At 40.2% G+C, this 23,614-nt stretch overlaps 1 protein-coding gene across 1 annotated transcript; it reads left to right on the forward strand.

Moving 5' to 3' along the window:
• Positions 1-10,084: 10,084 nt before the first annotated feature.
• LOC146524295 (progesterone receptor-like) lies at positions 10,085-22,416 on the forward strand. Its single transcript, XM_085171811.1, has 9 exons — positions 10,085-11,198; positions 12,189-12,325; positions 12,558-12,674; positions 12,822-12,965; positions 13,095-13,301; positions 13,891-14,035; positions 14,937-15,067; positions 15,217-15,368; positions 20,107-22,416. The coding sequence occupies exons 1-9, from the start codon at positions 10,336-10,338 to the stop codon at positions 20,269-20,271; spliced, it is 2,061 nt and encodes a 686-aa protein (XP_085027937.1). The 5' UTR covers positions 10,085-10,335; the 3' UTR covers positions 20,272-22,416.
• Positions 22,417-23,614: the final 1,198 nt, after the last annotated feature.

The following is a 23,614-nucleotide window of genomic DNA, read 5'->3' on the forward strand; positions in this document are numbered from 1 at the left end:
AATAAAAATCTTACAACATAATTTTACAGTATTTCAAAAAATACAGTAATAATCTGTAAACAACAATGCATTCTGGGAGCTTGGATAAAGTCTATACTGTAAAATTCCATATTTACAGATTTAAAATAGTCGTGAGAATTTTCAGCAATGCGTGGAGGGATTTCTAGTGGTGCTAAGTGACGTATTTAATTCATTTGTTATTTTAATATTTCACTCTTTGTGTTTAGCAGCTTTAAATTCGACATTTTGGAAAGTAATGTTATATCACCGCTCATTCTCTGCTAACAAGGTTAAGGTTAGCTTGATTGTTGCTGATGTAATCATAAGTGAATACAGAGGAGCTGTTGGCACTGATGCACAAATCAGGAATTTAGTTTATGGTTAAATTAATAAAAGTTGATGTGCTCAGCAAGTAATACTAAACCTTTTCATTATATTTATTTTAACAGCATCTTTAGGTTTTTACATAATTGTCCTGTAAAACAAATACAGCATCATCCTGTAAAAAAAAACAAACTACAGGGCAGGCAACCCTGCTGCCATATTTTACTCTAAATTTTACAGGGTTTGTCTTACAGTGTTCATTAAGTCTTTTTTACTCTGCAAAGAGGAACTTAAAAAAAAGATGAGTGCACAGATTTTTTTTTTATTTCGCCAACTCAGTATAATAAACCATATTTCTGATTAAAACTGGACAGAATTTTCTTGTCTTGTCCTGCAAAGCACAACATTTTTGATAGGATTTTCTCATTTCCCATGTGCCCACCCATGTGCCCTCCCTCTTGTGTCACCCCATTAAAAAAAGGGTCTGCCCAACTTCTTCTCCTCCAGCAATCCAAAAAGGAAGCTTTCCACAAACGCCCCAACCCAATCTAGACCTTTTCTATATACTGGGTAAAATTAATTTGCAGTCCCCAGCTCCTGTCGTGTGCTGAGTCATCACAAGCTATCCAAAAATAAATAGTTGAAAGCACTGCGTGACTACCTATCAGAGCCTTCACTGACCACCCCATTGTTTTTAGTTGTTATTTTAATATGGTTTAAACCAGCGGTCCCCAACCTTTTTTGCGCCACGGACCGGTTTATGCCCGACAATATTTTCACGGACCGGCCTTTAAGGTGTCGCGGATAAATACAACAAAATAAAACTAGTACCGGTATCGAAAAAAAGAAAATTTATTCATAACACACGTGAAAAGACCAAGGAAAACCGAGTAAACAATAAAAATGATAACAAAATAACGCTGAAAACCGATAAAAACCCTGAAAACTATACATTTCACACCTGAGCCTCAACTCTCGCGGCCCGGTACCAAACGACTCACGGACCGGTACCGGTCCGAGGCCCGGGGGTTGGGGACCGCTGGTTTAAACCAAGGGCGTAGATTTGGCATGGACGGTAGTGATGGGATTTCCGGCTCTTTTTAGAGATCCGGCTCTTTCGGCTCCGAACCGGCTCTTCAGGTTGTTTTGTTGCTTTAATTATTTAATCATTAACAATAATATAAAATTATGCAGAAAAGGAATTACTAATGTAAAAAAAGTGGTTTTATTTATATATGTTTATATATGGCCCCTAGAGACAAATCACGTACAAACTCTAAAGCATATACAAACTCCAAAAAGCACGTAAACTCCAAAACACATTTCTAGTGTTTACTGAACTTCCAAAACAGAGCTACCCAGATCACTTAAATTACACAATTGAAAGCATGTGTGTATTGTTTGTGTATTTATAGACAAGCACTCATATTTATTCAAATAATTTTTTTAAAAAAAGTTCATTTACCTGTTACTACCACACACCAAATCCGGTTGTTGATACTTCCTGGCTTGTGTAGCCACTAGGTAACAAAAGCTCAACACTGCGCCCTAGCATCCTGGAGCACTTCTGTTGTCTTTTGTACATGATTCTGAGTTTGTTTGTGCTTCTGAGTTTTTACATGCTTCGGGGTTTGTAAGTGCTTCTGAGTTTTTACGTGTTTTGGAGTTTTTACGCGTTTTGGAGTTTGTACATGCTTAGGAGTTTGTACGTGTTTTGGAGTTTGTACGTGCTTTGTCTCTAAGGGCCACCATAAATATACTTTATTTATTCACTCCACATAAAATGTAATAAATAAATCATATAATACAAAAAACAACTATTTACATTTTACATTTTTAACTATTTAAATTTTCAGCTTTTTCCTTTTAAACAAATTTAACGTGAAACAACACAAAACACTGCAAACCACAACATAATTAAATATAAATTAAAATATTAAAACAAAAAGAAGATGCACATTCTCTGTCATATGGGCCTGCAGGATTTCTGAATCCTTTATCATCTGCAACTGAAAATAGTGGATGATTACTATACCTTTCTAATTGTTGTCCCTCGCTCTCTTTCTCTCTGGCTCTGTTCCTGTGCTACTGCCAGTGTTGCCAACTCCTCAGTAAGGAAAATCGCTATTGGCTGTCCTAAAAGTCGCTAGAAGTCGCTAAATGATGTCATTGCCTAATTTGCATAATTGGTCATGCTAATGTAATTGTAATCTATGTTGTTGGAGAGAGAAATAACATCGTGGAAGAGACATAAAGTGAGTAAAAAACGTCCTAAATGCATTTAAAATTTATTTAGAACTACAAATTAAATTTATTTTAGCAATTATTGTTTTTTTAGTGTCACAATTCCAACCCTGCTTCTTTACCCGGGCTTGGACCGGCAAAAGTGACCCGAAATAGGCACTCTGGTGGAGTTACTTTGTGTGTGTGTGTTTATAAGTAGTTTTAAACCTTGTGATCCACAAAACAGCATAAGAGTAAAAGAGTAAAAGAAGAACTGACTGCGTTACAGCACCCGCTGCTTGTTGAGAGTAAAAGCGATATGCGCTTTCACGTCTTTTTTTAGCGGGTCTGAAAACTCGCTAAATATAGCGACAAAGTCGCTAAGTTGGCAACACTGGCTACTGCGAGTGTAACTAACGCCCTTTCCCCCTTTGCCCAGCGCAAAGTACAGGCCGCGCATGCGGAGTTTAGAGGAAAAAAGGGCGAGAGAGAGGGTGAGAGAAAGAAAAAAAACCCTCACGGCTCCCAATAAGGAGCCGGCTCTTTGAAGTGAACGACGTCAGCCGGCTCACGTCGTTCACTTCAAAGAGTCGGCTCTAAGAGCCATTTCGTTCGCGAACGACCCATCACTAATGGACGGAAGGGACATGTCCCCACCAATTTCCAGCGATTATTGAATTGTCCCTACCAATAATTTGATCTCTTCGAGTAAAGAAAAACAAACCCAATAGAAAGAAAAAAAAACCGATCTGTCAGCGTCTCATTCAGCCAGCGGTGCAGAAAGAGTTAAATTACGTTCTCTACTGGAGTCCTACGTCATGTGACAAATATGGCCAATGTGATTGGCTGTGCCTTTCAGGGATCTCTGTTTAGTTTTAGCAGCGGCAAGCCTGCGCTGCGAGGAGGAGAGGAGGATGGCAGCAAAAAGGAAGAACCTGGATATAAAAAAGTATTTTGGAAGCTAACTGCACAACATGCAGCACTATTAGTTATCTCAGTCTCCCAGAGTAGCATTTCTAATTTTGATTGAAACTGTCAGAGAAAACAGCAGCCTCGAGCAAGCCAGGATACTAGTTTACAGAGGCTGTTAGAATTATATGGCTAACGTTAAAATGTTGGTGACACAATAATTTCATCCTAGTGGTACTGACATATTCATAGGGTTAATTTTTGAGACAAAATATCATGAGGTAATTATGATTTTGCAAATATTCCACCTTGTAGTGCAGTTTGCACAAATTGTTTTAAAAATGCACTCAACCTACAAACATTACTGATGAGTCAAGATCTGCACAAATTTACAGAAACACTGAAGCAGCTACCCATTTTATTCTTATTGTCATGTATGTCCTATTTGTCAGGGGACAGAAGAACCAACACAAAGCTCAGAGAGTAATGGTGATACAAGATCACAGGTGGAATTGGATGATGACTTGATGGTTCATGACTGTATTTGAAGCACATGTGTGACTGCATGTATTTGGAATGTCTCACTGTTATTTATCAGGTGACAGAGGCAGCTCTGCCATGTTGTAGCTCGGACAGAGGTGAAGAGGTGAGGTCACAGGTGACTGACTGATGTTTTGGTGCTATAGATTAACTAGTATTTATTATCATGACAATTGTTAGGCTGCTGATGTAAATTGATTCATTAGTGTATATTTGACGAAGAATCTGAATTGACATGTCTGACTTTTTATATGGCACGAATCAATGTGTTATTTTATCAGGTGGCAATATGTCCTAGTGCAGTCAGGGGGGAAGAGCCAGGGCCAAAGGTGAGGCAAAGCAAGCACATAATAATACTTTTAATCTGAGGATAAAACGCATGTACTGAGGCTGAAAGAAACTTCAGTGCTCTCAGAAGACCAAAAAGATGGCAAACAATGACTCAAATGAGTTTAAACAATGCTGCTGTATGTCCACCAGGAGAGACTGGACAGTATAGATGTAAAACAAATGTGCCAGCAGTTAATGAGAGGAGAAGGCATGTGTTTGGCGGCTTCACATAGTGGACATTGAGTTGTTGTGTGGGTCACCAATAGTCCATGTCTGTTGCTGTAACAGTAGCTCATGTTTAGAATAAAAAAATCCCAGCTCACTGATTTGATCGGAGCAATATTGCCTAAAATGTTGCATAATTTTGCTGAGAGATCTTTTACTCTGTGGTAATCTTAGATGAGTAGTTTTATGGACAAAAACCACCAGGTCATTCAGTGTTCCCTTAGTGCTAATGTATAAGAGATGTTGGTGTAGTATAACTGAAGTAATGATGTTAAGTCCTTCAAGTCATATTCTTTTATTGTCATGACTGTATTTGAAGCTATTTTTATTTTTGTATGATACCTGATTTATATCAGGTATCATACAAAAAATAAGAATTATCCAGATTATTTTAAAAAAGATAAAGATATTGTGCTTGATAAAACTAAAGACATTGCAAATGAATTTAATGATTTCTTTGTAAATGTTGGCTTTAATTTAGCAAAAGAAATTCCAGAGTCAAGAAATAATAACGACCTAAATAAACATATTACTCAGAATGTGTCCTCCATGTTTATTGGTGTTGTAACTCATAGAGAAATAATTAACATTGTGAAGACATTTAAAAATAAAAAGTCCACTGACTGTTTTGGTATTGACATGATATTAGTTAAAAGTATTATAGAATATATAGTGCAACCTTTCGCATACATTTGTAATCTGTCCTTTCAAACTGGTGTATTTCCCTCACAAATGAAAATAGCAAAAGTTATTCCAATCCATAAAAACGGAGAGAGAAGTCAGTTTACCAATTATAGGCCAATATCACTGCTCCCACAGTTCTCAAAAATTTTAGAAAAGTTATTTGTTAATAGACTTGATAAATATATTGAGAAGCATAATCTCCTAAGTGATAACCAATATGGCTTTAGAGTGAAAAGGTCCACTTCGATGGCAGTGATGGAACTTGTAGAAGGGATATCTAATGCTATAGATAATAAGGAATATACTGTTGGTGTTTTTATAGACTTAAAAAAGGCGTTTGATACGATTGATCATTCTATATTAATGAATAAACTAGAGAGATATGGCATAAGAGGGTTAGCATACAAGTGGATGAAAAGTTACCTGGATGACAGATATCAATATGTCGAATTCAATAATGTAAAATCTAAGCAGTTGAAGGTAACTTGTGGTGTTCCTCAGGGCTCTGTGCTGGGCCCTAAATTATTTATATTATACATAAATGACATATGTAGCATTTCCAAACTGTTAAAATGTGTATTGTTTGCTGATGATACCACTCTGTATTGCTCAGGTAAAAACCTAGAACAGCTTCTGACTACAACGGAAAAGGAGTTAAATATATTAAAAAACTGGTTTGATGTAAATAAGTTATCATTAAATATAAAGAAAACAAAATTGATTATTTTTGGCACTAGACAAATGAAAAATGTATCTAAAATCAGGGTTAATGGAATTGAAATTGAAAGAGTGTACAAAAATAAATTTCTTGGAGTGATAATTGATGATAAGCTGAGTTGGAAGTCTCATATAAACCATGTGAAAACAAAAATGTCAAAAACCATTGCTATTCTCTATAAAACAAAGCATGTCCTGAACAAAAAATCATTATACACACTCTATTGTACTCTGTTGCTTCCATATATGACTTACTGTCTGGAGATATGGGGTAATGCATATAAAACGAACACTCTTCCTATTTTCAAGTTGCAAAAAAGAGCTATAAGAATTATAAACCAATCAAACTATATAGAACCAACTAACATTTTGTTTATTAATCTGAATACCCTGAAATTTTATGATTTAGTTGAATATAAAATGGCACAGATAATGTATAAAGCACAAAATAACTTGCTTTGCCCCAGTACTCAGAAGCTGTTCAAAGTCAGAGAGAGTCAATATGACTTAAGGGGAACAGATTTCTTTAAAAAAAACAAGATAAGGACAAATATAAAGCAGAGATGTGTTTCTGTTAGAGGAGTTAACCTGTAGAATAGTTATGACAGTGATTTAAAAAGGTGTAGTTCATTTTCCTTGTTTAAAAATATGTTTAAAAATAGAGTATTAGAAAAATATATATATCAAGAATGAAAAGAGCAGAACAAAAACAAAAAACAAAAAAACCTCTTGATTCTTTTGCTTTGATGTAGTTACTTACTAAGGTGGAAAGTTTTCTGTTTTTTTGTTTTTTTCTTGTTTGTTTGTTTGTTTGTTTTGTTTTTGCTTTGTTTGCCTTCTCTCACCCAACCGGTCGCAGCAGATGGCCGCCCCTCCCTGAGCCTGGTTCTGCCGGAGGTTTCTTCCTGTTAAAAGGGAGTTTTTCCTTCCCACTGTCGCCAAAGTGCTTGCTCATAGGGGGTCATATGATTGTTGGGCTTTTCTCTGTATCTATGAAGCGCCTTGAGGCGACATTTGTTGTGATTTGGCGCTATATAAATGAAATTGAATTGAATTGAATTGAATTTTATTATTTGCTTCGAGCCCTGTGTACAGGAGCTGCATGCTAAAAGATCTTTTGTTAAAAGGGTTGGCGTAATAAGCAAATGCTTCAGCCAATACCTTTTGATTAGCCTTGTCTCATGCTTTCTTGCTTTGTGGTAAATCTTTGTTCTGTCTTCACTGAGATATTTGAATGCTAATCAATAAAAAAAACATATCACTCATATGGAATATGGCTGAAGTAAACTAACAAGTCTAAAATACCTAGTCAGTCATTTGTTTAATAGTAATTTAACATTATATAATTCACATATATGAATTGTAATTTTAAATGCTTTAAAAGCATGTAGAATAGCAAGTATAATTCTCCCTTTTTTTTTTTTTTTTAATCAAGAAGCAAAGACAAAAAGGAAAAAAAAGAAACAGGGCAGGGTTCGGTGGTTGAATCATCCGTCCCCACCAATGCCAAAACCAAATCTACACCCTTGGTTTAAACACATCAATGATTGTGCAGTCTGGTTTGTTCTTAACCTGACTGTCTGTGTGAATCAGACCGACAAACACCAGCAAGCTTATATAACTCTAAGTAGGAAAACAAACTACTGCACAGAGTGCTTGCAGAGAAACCCGACGCTGAGCCTGAGCCACACATGAAACGTACTAATACATGTAATGATTAATCGTGGCTATGCTCTTGAGACGCCATTAGATTTGCACGTAAAATAGTGAGAGGCACGCAGCTGGGTTTTAACCCTTAAGAACCCAGACCTATTTCTGCTTTCATGAAAATTACGGGGGTTGTAAGTTATATCAAATGAATCATATATAACAGCGGTCCCCAACCCCCGGGCCTCGGACCGGTACCGGGCCGCGAGAGTTGAGGCTCAGGTGTGAAATGTATGGGTTTCAGGGTTTTTATCGGTTTTCAGCGTTATTTTGTTATCGTTTTGATCGTTAACTCGGTTTTCCTGGGTCTTTTCACGTGTGTTATGAATAAATCTTCTTTTTTTCGGTACCGGTACTAGTTTTATTTTGTTGTATTTATCCGCGACACATTAAAGGCCGGTCCGTGAAAATATTGTCGGGCATAAACCGGTCCGTGGCGCAAAAAAGGTTGGGGACCGCTGATATATAACACATTTCTGAAGGTTTTTTTGTAATAGCTCCACCCACTGCCCCAGATCTGAAATGTCACATATGCGTCACATTGGGCATACAAGGTACATTTGTTCCATATTTAGAAAGTAATTCTGTAAACACTTTCTTGCTTTTAAAAACAGAATTTCCTTTTTATTTTTAAATTCTTAACATGGATAATGATGGTAACACTTCTTGGTTTACTTCAACAAGCTTCTTGGAAAAAAAATAAAATAAATCAGCCCAATGTTGGAGGTACAACTCGAACTCTCTTGGGTGGTGGAGGTGGTGATGAGATGTTCTGTGATGGGCGCCCCCTGTGTGATTTCCAAAGGTAAGGCTTGTGGCAACTTCTGCCTGGAAGCTTCTTTGTTTCAGTGGCTTTTGGACACCAAGTAGCTTGCAGTCACGACGGTAAATCAACCATGCGTTGACAACACCGAGCATGATGGTTTGCCAGAACTTGTAGAGATACCACCTCCGTGACTTCATGTGGTACTTGTACCTTGCAATGCAGGCGTCAAGCAGGTCAATACCTCCCATGAATGTGTTGTACTCCTTCACAATGTGTGGCCTTTTGACCTCAACAAATGCCTTGCCCGATTTGCTCCACGGACTGTATCTTGAGGCTCAGTTGCACAATAGGATGAGATGAGGGTAACAGATTTGTTGTCATACCACTTCACAATAATCATGCTCTCCTCCTTATTCACCCTGGCATCAACAGATCCTCTGCCTCTCTGGGCAAGACTTTTTTCATCTTCAAGCTGCCAACCTGCTAAGCGATTTCCACGAAGTGTTCCTACAAAGTAGATCTGTCGCTGAAGAAGTGTGAGCACAAGTGGGGCTGAGGAGAAGTTATCAGCAAAAACTTTGTAGTTTTGCTCAGCTGGCAGAGTTTCACACAACTTCACCACAACATCTCCTCCAATCCCAAGTAAAGTCTTCTTCCCAGTACCACCTTGATAAACAACAAAATCACGGAGCATACCAGAGGATGAGCACCGGGCCCAGATTTTCAATCCCCAGGGGTGGGGCTTTCCCTTCACATACTGCCTTATTGGGCTGTGTGTCCCCTTGAAGGGTACCATTTGCTCATCAACAGAGTTGTACTCCTCTGGGATGATATCCAGGCATTGTTTGCGAAACATTTCAAGCCATGGACGGATCTTCCAGCACTTGTCTTCTGCATCTCTGTGTAATAAATCTGTATTGTCAGTGAAATGTAGAGATCCCAACAGGGTTTGAAATCGGTTGCGGGACATGTTATCTGCTACCATAGGACACCTGGTGTCATTTTCCCAGTATGCTCGATTTCCAGGTATTTGGAAAAAATAATTGAATGAGCTAAACTGACTAAGCAAATGATCAGTTTTTGTCTTTTTGTGACAAATATGTGACATCAGTTTTTTTAAGAAAATTTGGAGTTTAATGCCCGATGTGACATATTTGTCACAGCGATATTTAACAAACTGATTCTAGATCAAATTGTTTCAGAAATATTACCAAACTAGGTTACAAGTGACCTATGACATCTTATCTAAAGTTTAGAATTGCTGAATGAGTAAAAGCTTACCTTTGCAAAAAGAAAAGAAAGTTTTTAAAATTAGCATAGTGGTCTCATTTGCTAACCAGGTGGACCACGACTTTGAAAATGGTGTCTTGAACACCCAGAGTGCCTCACTTGTCACATGACTGAACTAGTTTGTGCAGTAGACGTCACTTAGGGACTTTATTAGTTAAAAGTCAAAGTTAAACCATTATAAATAGTTTTTCTCTAAGTGTAAGGGGGCGGTGACACCAGTGTCATTGTGGGTCCTTAAGGGTTAAAATTGCTAAAAGTTAACTTACACTGGGTTCATTAATCACTGTATGAAGAAGAGTCTGTGCCAAAACCAATTCTCACTATGCTGGTGTTTTTCTTTCTTTCTTTTTGGTAATTCGTGAGGTGAATTTTAATCCTGCATTGAGAAAAAAAATAGAAAGTTACTATAAAAGTGTCGAAAAGCCCCCGTCATTTGTAAATCTGACCGGCGGGACGTCCCTTCCCTTTCGTAACTTACGTCGACGACTGATGTGCATTTCCCATCCGCCTAGACGCACGAGAGTAGTGTCACTGGGTAGGCGTTTTCTAGTCTGGAAAGTGTTGTTTTGTTTGTTCGCCGCACACCCAGTGCACTCTAACTCCGAGAACCGGAGCCGAAAATGTCCTTTCACTCGGTTTTGGAAGAAACAAACTCTTTAACGATGAATGAAGGGGATCGGTTGGATACTACCATCTATGCGTGTCCGGCTTATGAGCTCAGTAAAGCGGTGTCGGTGTCTTTGGGTTTGGATTCGGTGTCTTCTCCGCCCAATAATATGAACCAGAGCTCCAGCAGCGCCTTCGCGGAATGCGACTCCACTGTGGCGGATACTTCTCGGGGAGTGCCAGAGTTGAGAAGGACGGGAAATATGAACTCGGACAGCAGCCTGCTTGTCCTGGGTGACAGCAGCCTTAGAGAGGACGACTTTGGAGAAGTGTGTCAGGGCATACAGCAGGTGAGCTGTATGGATCTGTTCGGATCGGGCGAAATGGACGGTGCGCAAACTGTGACGCGTGGCTCGGTGATATCCAGATACGTCTGCAGGGAGTCAGATGTGTTTATTAACCCCACGCTGGAGCTGCCCGCGACCCCTCAGGTGGCCGAGGTCGTACCCTTAAAACCACCTTCGTCTTACTATGCCAGTTCAGACCTATATAGGGATTTCCCACCGCAAATGTGGTGCGCAAATGAGCGCGCATACATCGACCGATCCCAGCCTCAGCCACAGCCACACAGGGGAGATTCAGGGGAACATAATTTTTTGTGCAAATACTGTAATTGTGGGCAAGCTCCTCGCAGAAACAGGCAGGAATGCCGCTGTATCTGGTACGGTAGAGGTGAGCAGGGTGGCATGCGAGCGACGGCACAAGGATATGGCCAAATGGAAAGTTACCCAAGTGCGATTCCTCAGGGGCAGAGCACTTTCTCCACTATCAAGAGCGAACCTTCGGTGTGGATGAATTGCACAGATCGCAGTTTAAGGTAAAGATCAGATTCGAATTTTGTGTGCGTCAGGTCAAAAGGCCATTCATACTGAGTACAGTACATTCAGTACTACCGATCCCTCCCATCTCTCACACGTTTCGTTAATGAGAAACACACAGCATGAGCATCGTGCCAGTAACTGCGCTTCAATCAACCCGCTTTGCAGTCGGGCTTTGGTCATTTTGTCTTCTAAAAGGAGTGCTGTAATGAGTTTAGGCGTAAGTTCGCAGATGTTTAACGGTGCACTGTCTTTCCCAATTTCATGCTTAGTTTCTTGAAGTTTCTGTGAGAGCCACAAAGCACAAGCTAATTGGATAAGTGTCAGCACAAATAAATCAAAGGCAGCGAACACGATTATTATGTATCGCTATCAGCCATGACTTCTATTGATACTCTGTGGAGTCCTGAAATGTTCAGCAGCACTGAACCCTTTGTCCTCCAACAGCATGGTGTGCTTTTTTTGTTTTGTGTCTTTCTCTAAATCATGTTATAGCATGCAGCTACAGCAACTTAAAGTTTATCCTATTCTTAAGATTTTCCAGAAATGTCCTTATAAGCCCTGGGACTGCAGCAGTAGGAAATGTATCAGTGTCCCTATAAAGAAGAGATACAGCACCTGTTTCTGCTTCTAGAAAGAAAGCCTTTTATTTTATTACAAGTTGCGGATTCATTAAAAAAAAATTCACTCTGGCATGTGTTAATCACAACATTTACTTTGGAGCAAACTGACTCCCTTTGCTGACAAATTGTCAACCACATGATGGAAAAAAATTAATTCGATTGGATTTTAGGGAATTGGCATGATAACGCTCAGTGAAGGCAGACCTACTAACCCAAAACCGATAATGTCTGTGTGAGTGCTTTTTAATGTCTGCTGCAATTCTTCATCAGTGTCTTCCCTCAGTTTTAAAAAGGGTTTAAAAACTGAGGGAAGACACTAAAACAACACCATCGTGTGTGTGTGTGTGTGTGTGTGCGCGCGCCCAGGCATGAGGATTTTTTTCCAGGTGTGTATCTGTCAGAAAGGAGAGTGTGTCAAGTGTGCGGAGATGACGCCTCGGGTTGTCACTATGGAGCAGTCACCTGCGGCAGCTGCAAAGTATTCTTCAAGAGGGCCGCTGCAGGTGGGTGCAACACACACACACACACACACACACACACACACAATTACTCACTCACTGATTTTAATTTCTTACACCCACTTGCTCTCTCCTGTAGACAGGGCACAGTGACCCTGACATTATGAGGTCGAGTTATTTGTTATCAGTAAACGCCCACATATCGTTGCTATGAGTGGAAGCCTAGGCATTGTTGAACTCGCACTCCTCATCCCCCAGCACTCTTGTGTGCCTCCAGGTAAGCAGAACCACTTGTGTGCCAGCCGAAACGACTGCACCATCGACAAACTGAGGCGGAAAAACTGCGCGTCATGTCGCTTAAAGAGATGCTTCATGTCGGGAATGAGCCTTAAAGGTGAGCTGCCAGAGATGAGGAAATAATGAGACATAAATAAAGGAAAGTATTTTGCAGTTTTAAAAAAATAGGTCAGCGTGGTCAGATTCCTTACATTTATTAGATTAGAAGCCCTCCAGCTCAATTCCAACAGAATCATCTCTCCAGGTCGCAGGCTGAAGGGAACTGGGCAGGCGAGTAATGGAGAAGAGGAGCAACAGCCAGCCAGCTGGGGACACGGAGAAAAAGAAGGGAGGGCAGCGAAGAAAGATGCAGTCTTGGAGTCCAGAAATGCAGCTCTCAGGGCTCAAGGTGGTATGGATTAGTTGCACAGAGCTCAAATGTCAGGTTTATTCAACGCTAAATTTACTTTTGCCAGAAAAGACTCGATCTTGCCACACTTTCTGCTTCATGTTGTTTTTATCTACATATCTCGAGCAGCTTCCCAGGCCCTGGTTGCGGCCATCCCCCCACCCCTGCACTCCCGCCTGTCCCTGCTCAGCATCCTACAGGCTATTGAGCCTGCTCTGGTCAATGCCGGGCATGATCCTGCCCAGCCAGACAGCCCTATGTCCTTGCTCACCAGCCTGAACGAGCTGGGAGAACGGCAGCTGGTAACTGTGGTCCACTGGGCAAAGGCAATACCAGGTAAACCAATCTGAGCCAAGGTAATTAATTCCAAGTAGCTCTTCCAGAGAATCCGGTAGGGAGCACATTTCCATGGCTGCTTCCATTTTGGTTTCTAGTCAAACATACCACTTGCATTCCTTGTTAAGCAAAACCCTGAAAGATCAGACTTGTAAACAACTTTGACTAAGAGAGTGGATGGTAAATGAGCAGTTTGAGAAGAAATAAGCGTAATTCAATCAAAAATTACATTAGAATTCCCTGCGGTTTGGATGAGCAGTACCACTGTTAGGAAATGTATTTAATCTGCCAGCACTGAGCAAGGCCTCAGTATCTAGGTCAAAAGATGAGAGACCTTTCCAGAAGTTTGCGCTGGTTTAGTGTCCATGCAAAACAAACAAAGTTGTTCAAATATTAGCCACTAGAGGGGGATGTTTCCCATTTAAGCAAAAAAGAAAAAATACAGGAAGGCTGAAAATGGCCATCATTGTATCCATGTTTGCCTCAACAGTTATTTAATTGAGCCAAATCAGCTGATTTTTTTTTTAATAATAAAACTGTTAATGCTTAACCCTGAGGAGAGCTTGATAACAGCGTCTTTTGTTAACAGGGTTTCGGGACCTGCATATGGATGACCAGATGTCAGTGATTCAGCTGTCATGGATGGGGGTGATGGTGTTTGCCTTAGGCTGGAGATCCTACACGCTGACTAACAGCTCTATGCTCTACTTTGCTCCAGACCTGGTTTTCAATGAGTGAGTTTCAGCAAATATTCAATTTAACATCAAACAACGAATTCACAAAAAAGGAGACACAAAATCTTTATCAAACTAAGAAATGAGAAATTATCACTGTGGCATGGGGTTTTCTGGAATGCCATGAGACTTCACTTGTCATCGTGAAATGCGATGAAAGGCACGGCGCAACACTTTTCTGGTGTTTTTCGGCAGGAGGAAAACAAACAGCGAATGTCTCTCCGGGCATGCCAGCAAACCCGCCACTTTGCATTTGATAAATGCGGCAGGCAGAGGAAATCGCCTCAAATGCTTTACTCTTTTTCATCATCGCATAACCATTCATCAGTGTCCAACAACTTCCACTCTGACAAGTTTTAATTTACACTCCAACCTCACCCCCTCGGCCCCTTATCAAAATGTTTCTGACACCTCAACTCCAGCCTTTGTCTTTTTCTTTCTTTCCCAAAAGAAACTCCGACAACAAAAAATTGCTGCACATGAGTCCCCCCCCCCCTCCCAGGCTGTTATCAGTAAATTGTTGTGTCAAAAAGAAAGAAGGTATGATTATGTTCGCCAACCCTCAGGGCAGCTCTGAATTGGTCAGTGTTTTGCGTGACATTAGCAAAACATTCATTCTGTCTGTGTTACACCCCTGTCGCTCTATTAGGCTGCTTCTGACCTGCATAGTAATGGATACGCCTGCCCTTGTTGCTGACCCTCATTTTTCAGTGCCTCACTGTCATTCTCTATTTTCCGTTATCCATCTAACTCGTTTTTCTCACCTCTGGTGCCTTTTTTCTCTCCTTTTTTCCCCCCATCATGTTCCCAATAACTACTCCTTTCTACATTTCTCACTACGTGACCCTTCTCCTGCGTCACGCTTTTTCCCCCCTTTTTTCTTTTTTATCCCTCCTCACAGCCAGCGGATGCAAGTGTCCAGCATGTATGAACACTGTGTGAGGATGAAGCTACTATCCCAAAGGCTGTGCATGCTCAAGGTTACCCAGGAGGAGTTCCTCTGCATGAAGGCCCTGGTCCTCCTCAGCATCAGTGAGTCACCCGGGACCATGAGTAATGACGCGAATGTCAACTCAACATGTGAAATACAACTGCAATAGAGTACAGCCATACTTTAGAGAATTGATGGGATGGATAAAGTCTGTGAGAGTTACTGTTGTGTTCTGGCTTTGTGGTCACAGTGCCAGTGCAGGGCCTGAAGAGCCAGAGTTGCTTTGACAAACTGCGGACCTCCTACATCAAGGAGCTAGACCGTTTGGCCAGCCACCACGGAGAGACCACCCGCACGCAGAGACTGTTTCAGCTCACGCAGCTGCTGGACTACCTCCAGTCGGTAATACACACAACCGCATTCCAAAAAATGCACCATGCTGTGACACTGGACATGGATGCACATGTCATTTTTTTTTTAGAGTGAGTGCAAAATAATGCTCCTTCCTCTCACACAAAATGAAAGACACAACACTATACAGGCTTGCAATACAACTGTAAACCTATTTTGAACACACAAGCAAGATTTGTATTGTTTTAAAATTTCACAGCTGGATTAATTCAACCGAGTCTGTTATTCTCTATTAGCTACTGTGTATCTTTGTTTCGGATTATATGATAACCTGGATTTGAGATTTGCTTCCTTGAAACGCCTAATCCATAACAGCCTACCATGATAATTAACAGTTATAAAAGAATAGTGGTGCCGGATGCTGCTGTATTAAAGCCAATAAGATGATTTCCATTTGTAGATGATTTATATGGACTGAAGAATAACCCAGACACAGTAAATGAACAGTCATGTGAAAAATAAAGTTTAAAGAGGCCTTTACTGCTTTGTGAGTAGCTCTGTGAAAGCGTTCATGTGTGTTAACACAATGCCACAGTCTTCCCAGGAGTGGACGTCCCAGCAAATTTTCAAACCTCAGTGAGAATGTTACATGGCAGCACAATTAGAGAAAGACTGAAAAGGTATAGCTTGTTTGGAAGGGGTGCCAGGAGAAAATCTTCTCTCTAAAAAGAACATGGCAGGATAGCTTAATTCGAAAAGGTGCAACTGAATATTTTGCTTCTGAAGATTTATGGAAACAATGTTTTCAACGTCAAAAATTCAACTGGAGATGTTTGGTCATAATGCATAGTACTCATTTGGGCTTGTTTTGCAGCCGGAGGACCTGGACACATTGCAGTGATTGAGTTCAACATGAACTCTTCAGTATACCAAAGCTTTCTAGAGTCAAGCACAGCAACAAATCTGCAACAGAATGGCTCACAAAGAAAATAATCAAGGTGTTGCAAAGGCCCAGCCAAAGTATAGACCTTAACCTGACAGAGATGGTGTGGCAGGACCTAAGCAAGCTGTGCTTAAACAATTGCCTGCAAACCTCAAAGAACTGAAGCAATGCTGCAAAGAACAGAGGGCCAAAATTCCTCCAGAATTATGTGAGAGGCTGATAAAGGTCATACAGAAAATTATTATTTTGAGTTATTGCTGCTTAATGTAGTTTTACAAGCTACCAAATTATGGGCTGTTTTCACATGACTGAATACAGAGGTGGCAAAGGTACAGACTTTCTTTACTTAAGTAGAAGCACAGATACATTTGTTAAAAAAACAGTAAAAGTTGAAGCACTGAAACAACTTTACTCAAGTAAACGTGAAAAAGCATTTTTGGACAAAGGCAACTGAACTTTGCACTATAATAATATAATAAAATAATGTTAGTACATGAGAATACCAATGCTATTGAATCTAGAGTCTAACTTTAAGAAATCCACTCAGTTTCAATCTGTTGTGCAGTGAAAGGGAATTAAAATAATAATAACTTGCAAACATTGTAGAGGGTTACTTTGCCTCCATATCTAAACAGTGAAATGAGAACAGTCAGGGGTTAAAGTGAGATTCAGCAGATCTGTGCAGTGTGTCAGCATAGGACAAAGAATCAGACCTGCTGTAAGTACTATGTCTGTGATCAGCTGACCTGCTGCTCTTTGTAGATTTACACAACTGAATTCAACAAGATGTAAACAGTTTCACAAGCTATCTTCACTGATGAGTATCCCCTACACTGACACTATACTGTTTATACTTTCTACTACACAGTATACATTTGGTATAAAGTTGGAATTCAGTCAATGAATCTAAACATCATCATCTTAACTTCAAATTTATCTCTGTTACACTTGAACCTAACACCGACCATGAGCACCACAGCCACGGTGCAAAAGTCCAACACAAAGCTTTATTCTGGTCGAAACTACCTAATATTTTCATGCAACACAAAATGAGTTTAGCTTAGTTTGTGTTGCAGGACATTTCACAACATAAAAACACATAATTTATCAAAACATATCATATGCAAATCCAATATGTGATTAAAATGAAGCTTTAAATTTGCAGTTTATCAAGCATTACTGAGTAGCCCTTACCTTCAAACCTCTGTTCTTCCTGCCCTGTCTTTCTTATCTTAGCTGATAGAAACGTTGAATTTGAAATTACCACCTTTTAACCACCAGAAAACCAAAAAACATGTCACTTCCTTCCTGCTTTGTCCTCCTCTGCAGCGCTAGCTAGATGCTGTACCGCGTACCGTGAACCTGCACTTCTATCGGTCCACTTTAACCCAGAGTATAAACGCTATAAATTATCATTTTAAAACAAAAGTAACGAGCCTGATTTGAAAATGTAAGGAGTAGAAAGTTCAGATATTTGTTTAAAAATATAGTGAGTAAAAGTAAAAAGTTGCTAGAAAAGGTATTAAGTATAAAAAGTATTTGTACTTCCTTACTTCCAACCTCTGACTAAATTTGACTGCATCTGACTGCTTTTTCTACTCTCACTCAAAAAACTTTTCGCTACAAGCCACATGTACCTATTCACACGCAAAACACTTTAATCTGTGGCCATAATTTTGACTTGACGTCATAAGAGTAGTGTTAAAACTCGAAACAAATGCATAAGCAATAAAAAAGCAGGTTCATAAAATTTACCTTTATATGCGTGACCATGCAGAAGGTTGATTAACGAGTTTCATTATCATTTCTGTCAAACATTTGTGCACATATATACCCAATACCAGCAAAATCAGCAACACCTGAAAAGAATTTTAAAAAGCGCTTTTTATTATATTTTAACAAAATATAGAAAGGTCAAGTTGTGCTGTGACCTTCAGTAAAAAAAAGAAAATGGAAAGATTATGAACCAAAAAAAAGGCATAAAAGTCCAAGTCCAGGCATTTGAGGTAGATTCGAATGAATAATAAAAGGTCTTTAATTTAGTTTAAATTCACCCTAAATAAGACACACGCTGATAGCCATCAGTGTATTTAATATTTCTAGATTTATATTCTGTTTATTTTGTTAATAATATTTTTTCCTTTTTACCTCTAAGCCGTAAAAGACTGATGTGGTATTGTAGGTACGCAGGTCAGTGTTGGGAAGGTTACTTTTAAAATGTATTCCATTACAGAATACAGAATACATGTCCCAAAATGTATTCTGTAACGTATTCCGTTACGTTACTCAATGAGAGTAACGTATTCTGAATACTTTGGATTACTTAATATATTATCATGCTGTTTACAACTACATGAATGTACTATTGCTGTGATTTATTACTGTTACTGAAGGTCCGCGGCTCCGAACCGTAGTAAAGGGACCTCTGGCTAATACGGTGGGTTCTGTGTCGGGCTCGTAGCCGAAAAATAGCTTTACTTTGTTGTCTGGGTCAACTTTGCTAGCGAGAGACAGAGAGAGGCGTTGAAAGGCTGCTCCAACTGAACTTATTGTTTTTGGAGGAAAACACGAACACGGTGTACAGTCGAGTCTTAATAGCTTACTTACAACTGGGCTCGTCAGGCACTCGTCTTGGCTGCAGTGGTTATTATTATATTTGCATGCTTCCAGCTCCCGTTTTTGCTTGATGACAGCTCGTACTTTTCCTTTTTCTCCCTCCCTCGCTCACAGACACATAGCGGGTATGGCAGTCCATTCTCCCTGCAGCACGGACTACACTGCCTATGATGCTATATCCTTTAGAGCTATACCTGCAGCATTCTGCCTATTAGCTTAGCACAACAACAGCAGGCGCTCTCTCACCCAGGAAACACGCAGAGAAAGAGCGTCACCCTGTAACCATGGCAACCGTAACGCTGCCGCCTAGAACAACAGAACGTAGCTGTCAAACAAAACCCAGACAGTCCTGACCCGCCACAGTATGAAACAGGGAAATACCGCCATGTAATCCATTTATTTCAACAAAGTAACTGTATTCTAAATATAACCTTTTTAAACGGTAACTGTAATGGAATACAGTTACTCATATTTTGTATTTTAAATACGTAACGGCGGTACATGTATCTACTTAAAAACACATGTAGTTTTCCTGTTACGACTTCTCAATGTGCATTTTTTGCATTTTTATTTTCTTTTTATTTGGTGAACTTTCTTTTGTTGTTGTAATACACACTAATCACTCATCTCATCCTTACTGAGGTTTAGGAGGGGAAAGTGTGTTGATGTAGATGTGCAACCACTAGGGGGTGTAAATGCACTACTTTTAACCCTTTTAAGGATTTTTTTTTTCTTTTTGTACTTTTATCTCAATGATGAGAACAATTAGCTGTCAAAGGAAAAACCCCTTATATCATTATATGAGTATGACCAGAAGAGTTAAAGCGCTATGTGGAGAGGAGCCACAACAGTTTGAGCCTCCTGTCTTTCACTGTAGGATTTACCTTTAAATGCTCGGCTTTGTGGCTTTTGAGCTGGAGGGCAGCCAGAGATTGTCTGGAAGGGCCCTTTAGGAAGAAGATCAGAGTTGATGAGGACTCCTTCAGCTTTGCCCTGTCTGTGGAGCTTAGTGTCACAATAAGTGTTATCTCCTAAAACCGCCTCTTAAGCTGTGCCATGAAAGTCTCGTTTGTTTTTGTTCATTCGTATTATTATTTGGGCATTTTTAGTCTTTATTATACAGGGACAATAGACAGCATCTACATGTTTTCCACATTACATATTTATTTATCTCTTTGTTTCTAATAACCCCACCACATGTATGTATCATGTTTTTGTCTCTTGACTTAGGTTGTGAGGAAATTACACCAGTTCACCTACGATCTGTTCATCCAAGCTCAGTCCATGCAAATGCATGTCAGCTTCCCAGAGATGATCTCGGAGATTGTGAGCGTCCACGTGCCCAAAATGCTCTCTGGGATGGTCAAGCCCATCCTTTTCCACAACACGGCCTAGTGAGTGAGAGTCTCCAAGACTGTCTTTTCATCAGCCACACCGACCGGAAAGAGTTCTCAATGATTTTTACGCTTCTGTCCTGAGAGTATGGTGCAGTCAAGGTGTAAGCAGGTGCTAACAGAAGGGCAGACAGCACATTCTTCCAGTCTAATGTAGTCTGATTTCATCTTCTCACTTCTTCTTCTTATTGCCTGTTTGAATGTATCCCGCACATACACAAATGCTTTTTGGGGGCTGATTAAAATACTTGCATGCATTTCTGTCCACATACTAACAGTGAACCTCATAGCATGTGAATTTCTTCGGCTCTTCATGTGGATAATCACAAACTCTTCTGGGGCCTGCGGTGCAGGGGGACAAGTTTGAAGGCAGCACATCCCCGTAGCTTGTCTGTGTGCATTAGCATGATATTTTGAACTAGCTTTTTTTCACAATGAATGTTACTGTGTGCACCTGAGATGAAAAAAGAATAAATCAGTGACTGACAGTTAATAAGCGGTTGTGACGTTCATGCTTGGAAGCAAAGCTATCTCGCCCGGAGGCATATAAAAACATTTTTTGACAGCTGTCATCATCTATTTAAAAAAAATATCGGACTATTAGATTTCTATTTTGTCAAAATGAAAGCACTTTCAAGGTGCGACTGCAGCGTCACCAATTTCAAATGTATATTTATCCATTTTTGATGCCAAAAAGGTCACAGCAGTCACAGTGAAGGACGTAATTGGACAAAATGACTTCATTAGTCGATAAACACCACGGGTGACTTTATTTTTTTTTTTTTTATCAGGAAAAAAAAAAGGTTTTTCAGTGCCAAATATTATTAAAGTAAAGTTTATTCACAGTGGACGTTTCATACTGTTGTAACTTTTCTACAGTTTCCTAAAGTGTTCTTTGCAAATGCTTTGTTGTGTATTACCATGTAATCCTCGTAGCTTATGACAGTTTTTGCTAAAGGTCTAGCCAAGAACCCGCTCTATTGTTGCAACATTTACAGCTTGACATGTAATAAAACAAAATAAAGCCAAAGTCTGAGTGCCTACCTGCTGGGTTTTTCTTTTTTGCTAATCTCATTGTCTTGATGATTATACGGGTGAATATTCCAGTTTTTCCCCTCCGCCTCATTCAATTCAAGCCCGCGAGGAGTTTAACTGGCTGAGCAGGGCGAAGGAAACATCAGGCAGACATTTCTACTACTGCATTACCCACAGTCGGGATTATCACACATTCTCCATCCAGTCAACTAATACATTACAGCAGAACACGGCACAGAGCTGGATATTTAATAGCAGGCCTGGAGGATTTCTTTCATCAGTTGAGCCTGTCTGCCAATCAGTAACTCCAGCCTTTCGCTACCATCTAGTGGCGGCTGCGATAACCTGCACCAGTGAAATGAAACTTGGCAGTTGTGTAGTAGCACAACATCTGTTGGAACCATTGACATTTGCTTCGTAATGTAATTGGACACGGGTTCACTCAATGTTTGAGTGAGGTTACCATTAAATAGACCGAGGCACGAGAGTGGACTTGAGTGCATTAAAGGGTAACAGCAACTAAAGGCTGCATGAAAAGCATGATTAAGGATTGAAAAACTTAATATAAATGTTGAGTTTAGGACCTTCACATTTAACCAGGCTGTGATGTTGAAATCACTGATTTAAAAAAATGTTTTTCTTTCCTTTTCCAGAGAAAGACTCAGGTATGAGACACTATAAACAGTATATATAAAGCATTTACATAACGTCTGTAAGTCTAGATAAACAATGAGATTACTTTAAGAGCTGGCTCGTTTTAGTTACGTGGTACATTTGAAAGCATCATCCATAAAAACGAGCTGTCTGGGTAACCTCTGCCGCCATTTTTAGTCCCATTTCCTGAACCACCTCTTTCAGCAAGTATTTGTCCCTCTCATAAATGAATCGGAGCTGAACGAAGTCGGGATTGAAAGACACGCTGAAATATCACTTATTTCTAAATACGTCCCTTGCTCGGCGTGCCCCTGTGGCTTCCCTTGAAGGGAATTGCATCTGGTAGGTTTGCAATGATCAAAAATGTATGCGCTGAAGTCGACATTTGAACTTAGTTTGGATTCCATTTGATTTTTTGTGTTTCTCCGAGTCTGTTCCGCATCAATATTACATGTCTGCTCTGCGAGAGGAGGGGATTTTTTTTCCGACGACCACAGAAAGCGCAGTGACTCTGACCACAAACAACAAAAGTTAAAACTATTTCCTTATGTGTAGAAGATGGAAAGATTAACACGAGGAAAGACAAAAAGGGCGCCCAATTAAAAGAGAAAGGGCGCGCCGAGCTTGACCCCAAAGTAACTGAACACCCACAATACCAGAGTGGTGGGGAAACGCGCTTTGCGCTTGGTACAATACTTTCTTTGCCAGAGCTTATATAAAACTCAAGCGATAATGTCTTTAACACCAGGTTACTGCAACTCAACTGCTACGGTGACCGGAAACCAATTAGATTGTGGAGGTGGTAAGATGACACCCCTGAATGGGGTGTTTCAGTGGCCTATCTAATGGAGGGTGATTCCTACCCAAGCACCAGTCCATTAACAACCAATTAACTTCCTATTAATATTTTACCAGACAGGGCCTCTCATCCTGACATGTTTTTAAGGAGCTTTTCCCAGGAGTGTTTGAACATGAGCAGCTTTTAGCGCAGCATAAAGAGGCCTGTGTAATGGGCTGGAGGAAGAGGAGTGGCAACCTGATAGCACTGAGAGCAGAGGAGGGGAGAGAGGAGAGGAGACAGACTTCTGCAGCTGGTCTGCCCCGAGCCGAGCCAAGCCTGAGCAGGGCCAAACGTACAGAGAGGGTGTAGAGGGGGGTTGCAGTGATAGGAAATCCACGAATTTTGAGACTGTGACACCACATCAGACATGATGAGTAATGATCTTGAGCGTAAGCGTGTTTTAACGGTTAAAGATGTCAGCGATGAGCGTTTTTGCTGTTTGGTCAAAAAAGAAGAGAAGGGGGGAAAAGGCTGAGTAGCAGTTTTGCTTCCAGGACCATAAGTGCTTCTCACCATCACGGGGTTCATCGTAAAATAAGTCTTAAAGAGCAACATTCCTACTACCGATCAGCCCTAAACTTGCTTTATGCTGCGTAACGCTGGTTTTTGTGGACATTTCAAACTAGTTCATGGAAACTCCCTGCCTTCAGAGAAGAGGAAAGCGAGAGAGAGAGAGAGAAAGGCCATTATGACTATAGCCTGCAGCTACTCCCAACGGATAAGGCATTTGTCTTCACTTGAAAGTATGATTTATTTTTCCAGCAGTCAGAAGGGTTATGTTTGTCACCGCGCACTGAAAGGACTTTTGGAAATA

This window comes from Neolamprologus multifasciatus, chromosome 2 (assembly GCF_963576455.1).
Source record: "Neolamprologus multifasciatus chromosome 2, fNeoMul1.2, whole genome shotgun sequence".
Classification (NCBI taxonomy): Eukaryota; Metazoa; Chordata; class Actinopteri; order Cichliformes; family Cichlidae; genus Neolamprologus; species Neolamprologus multifasciatus.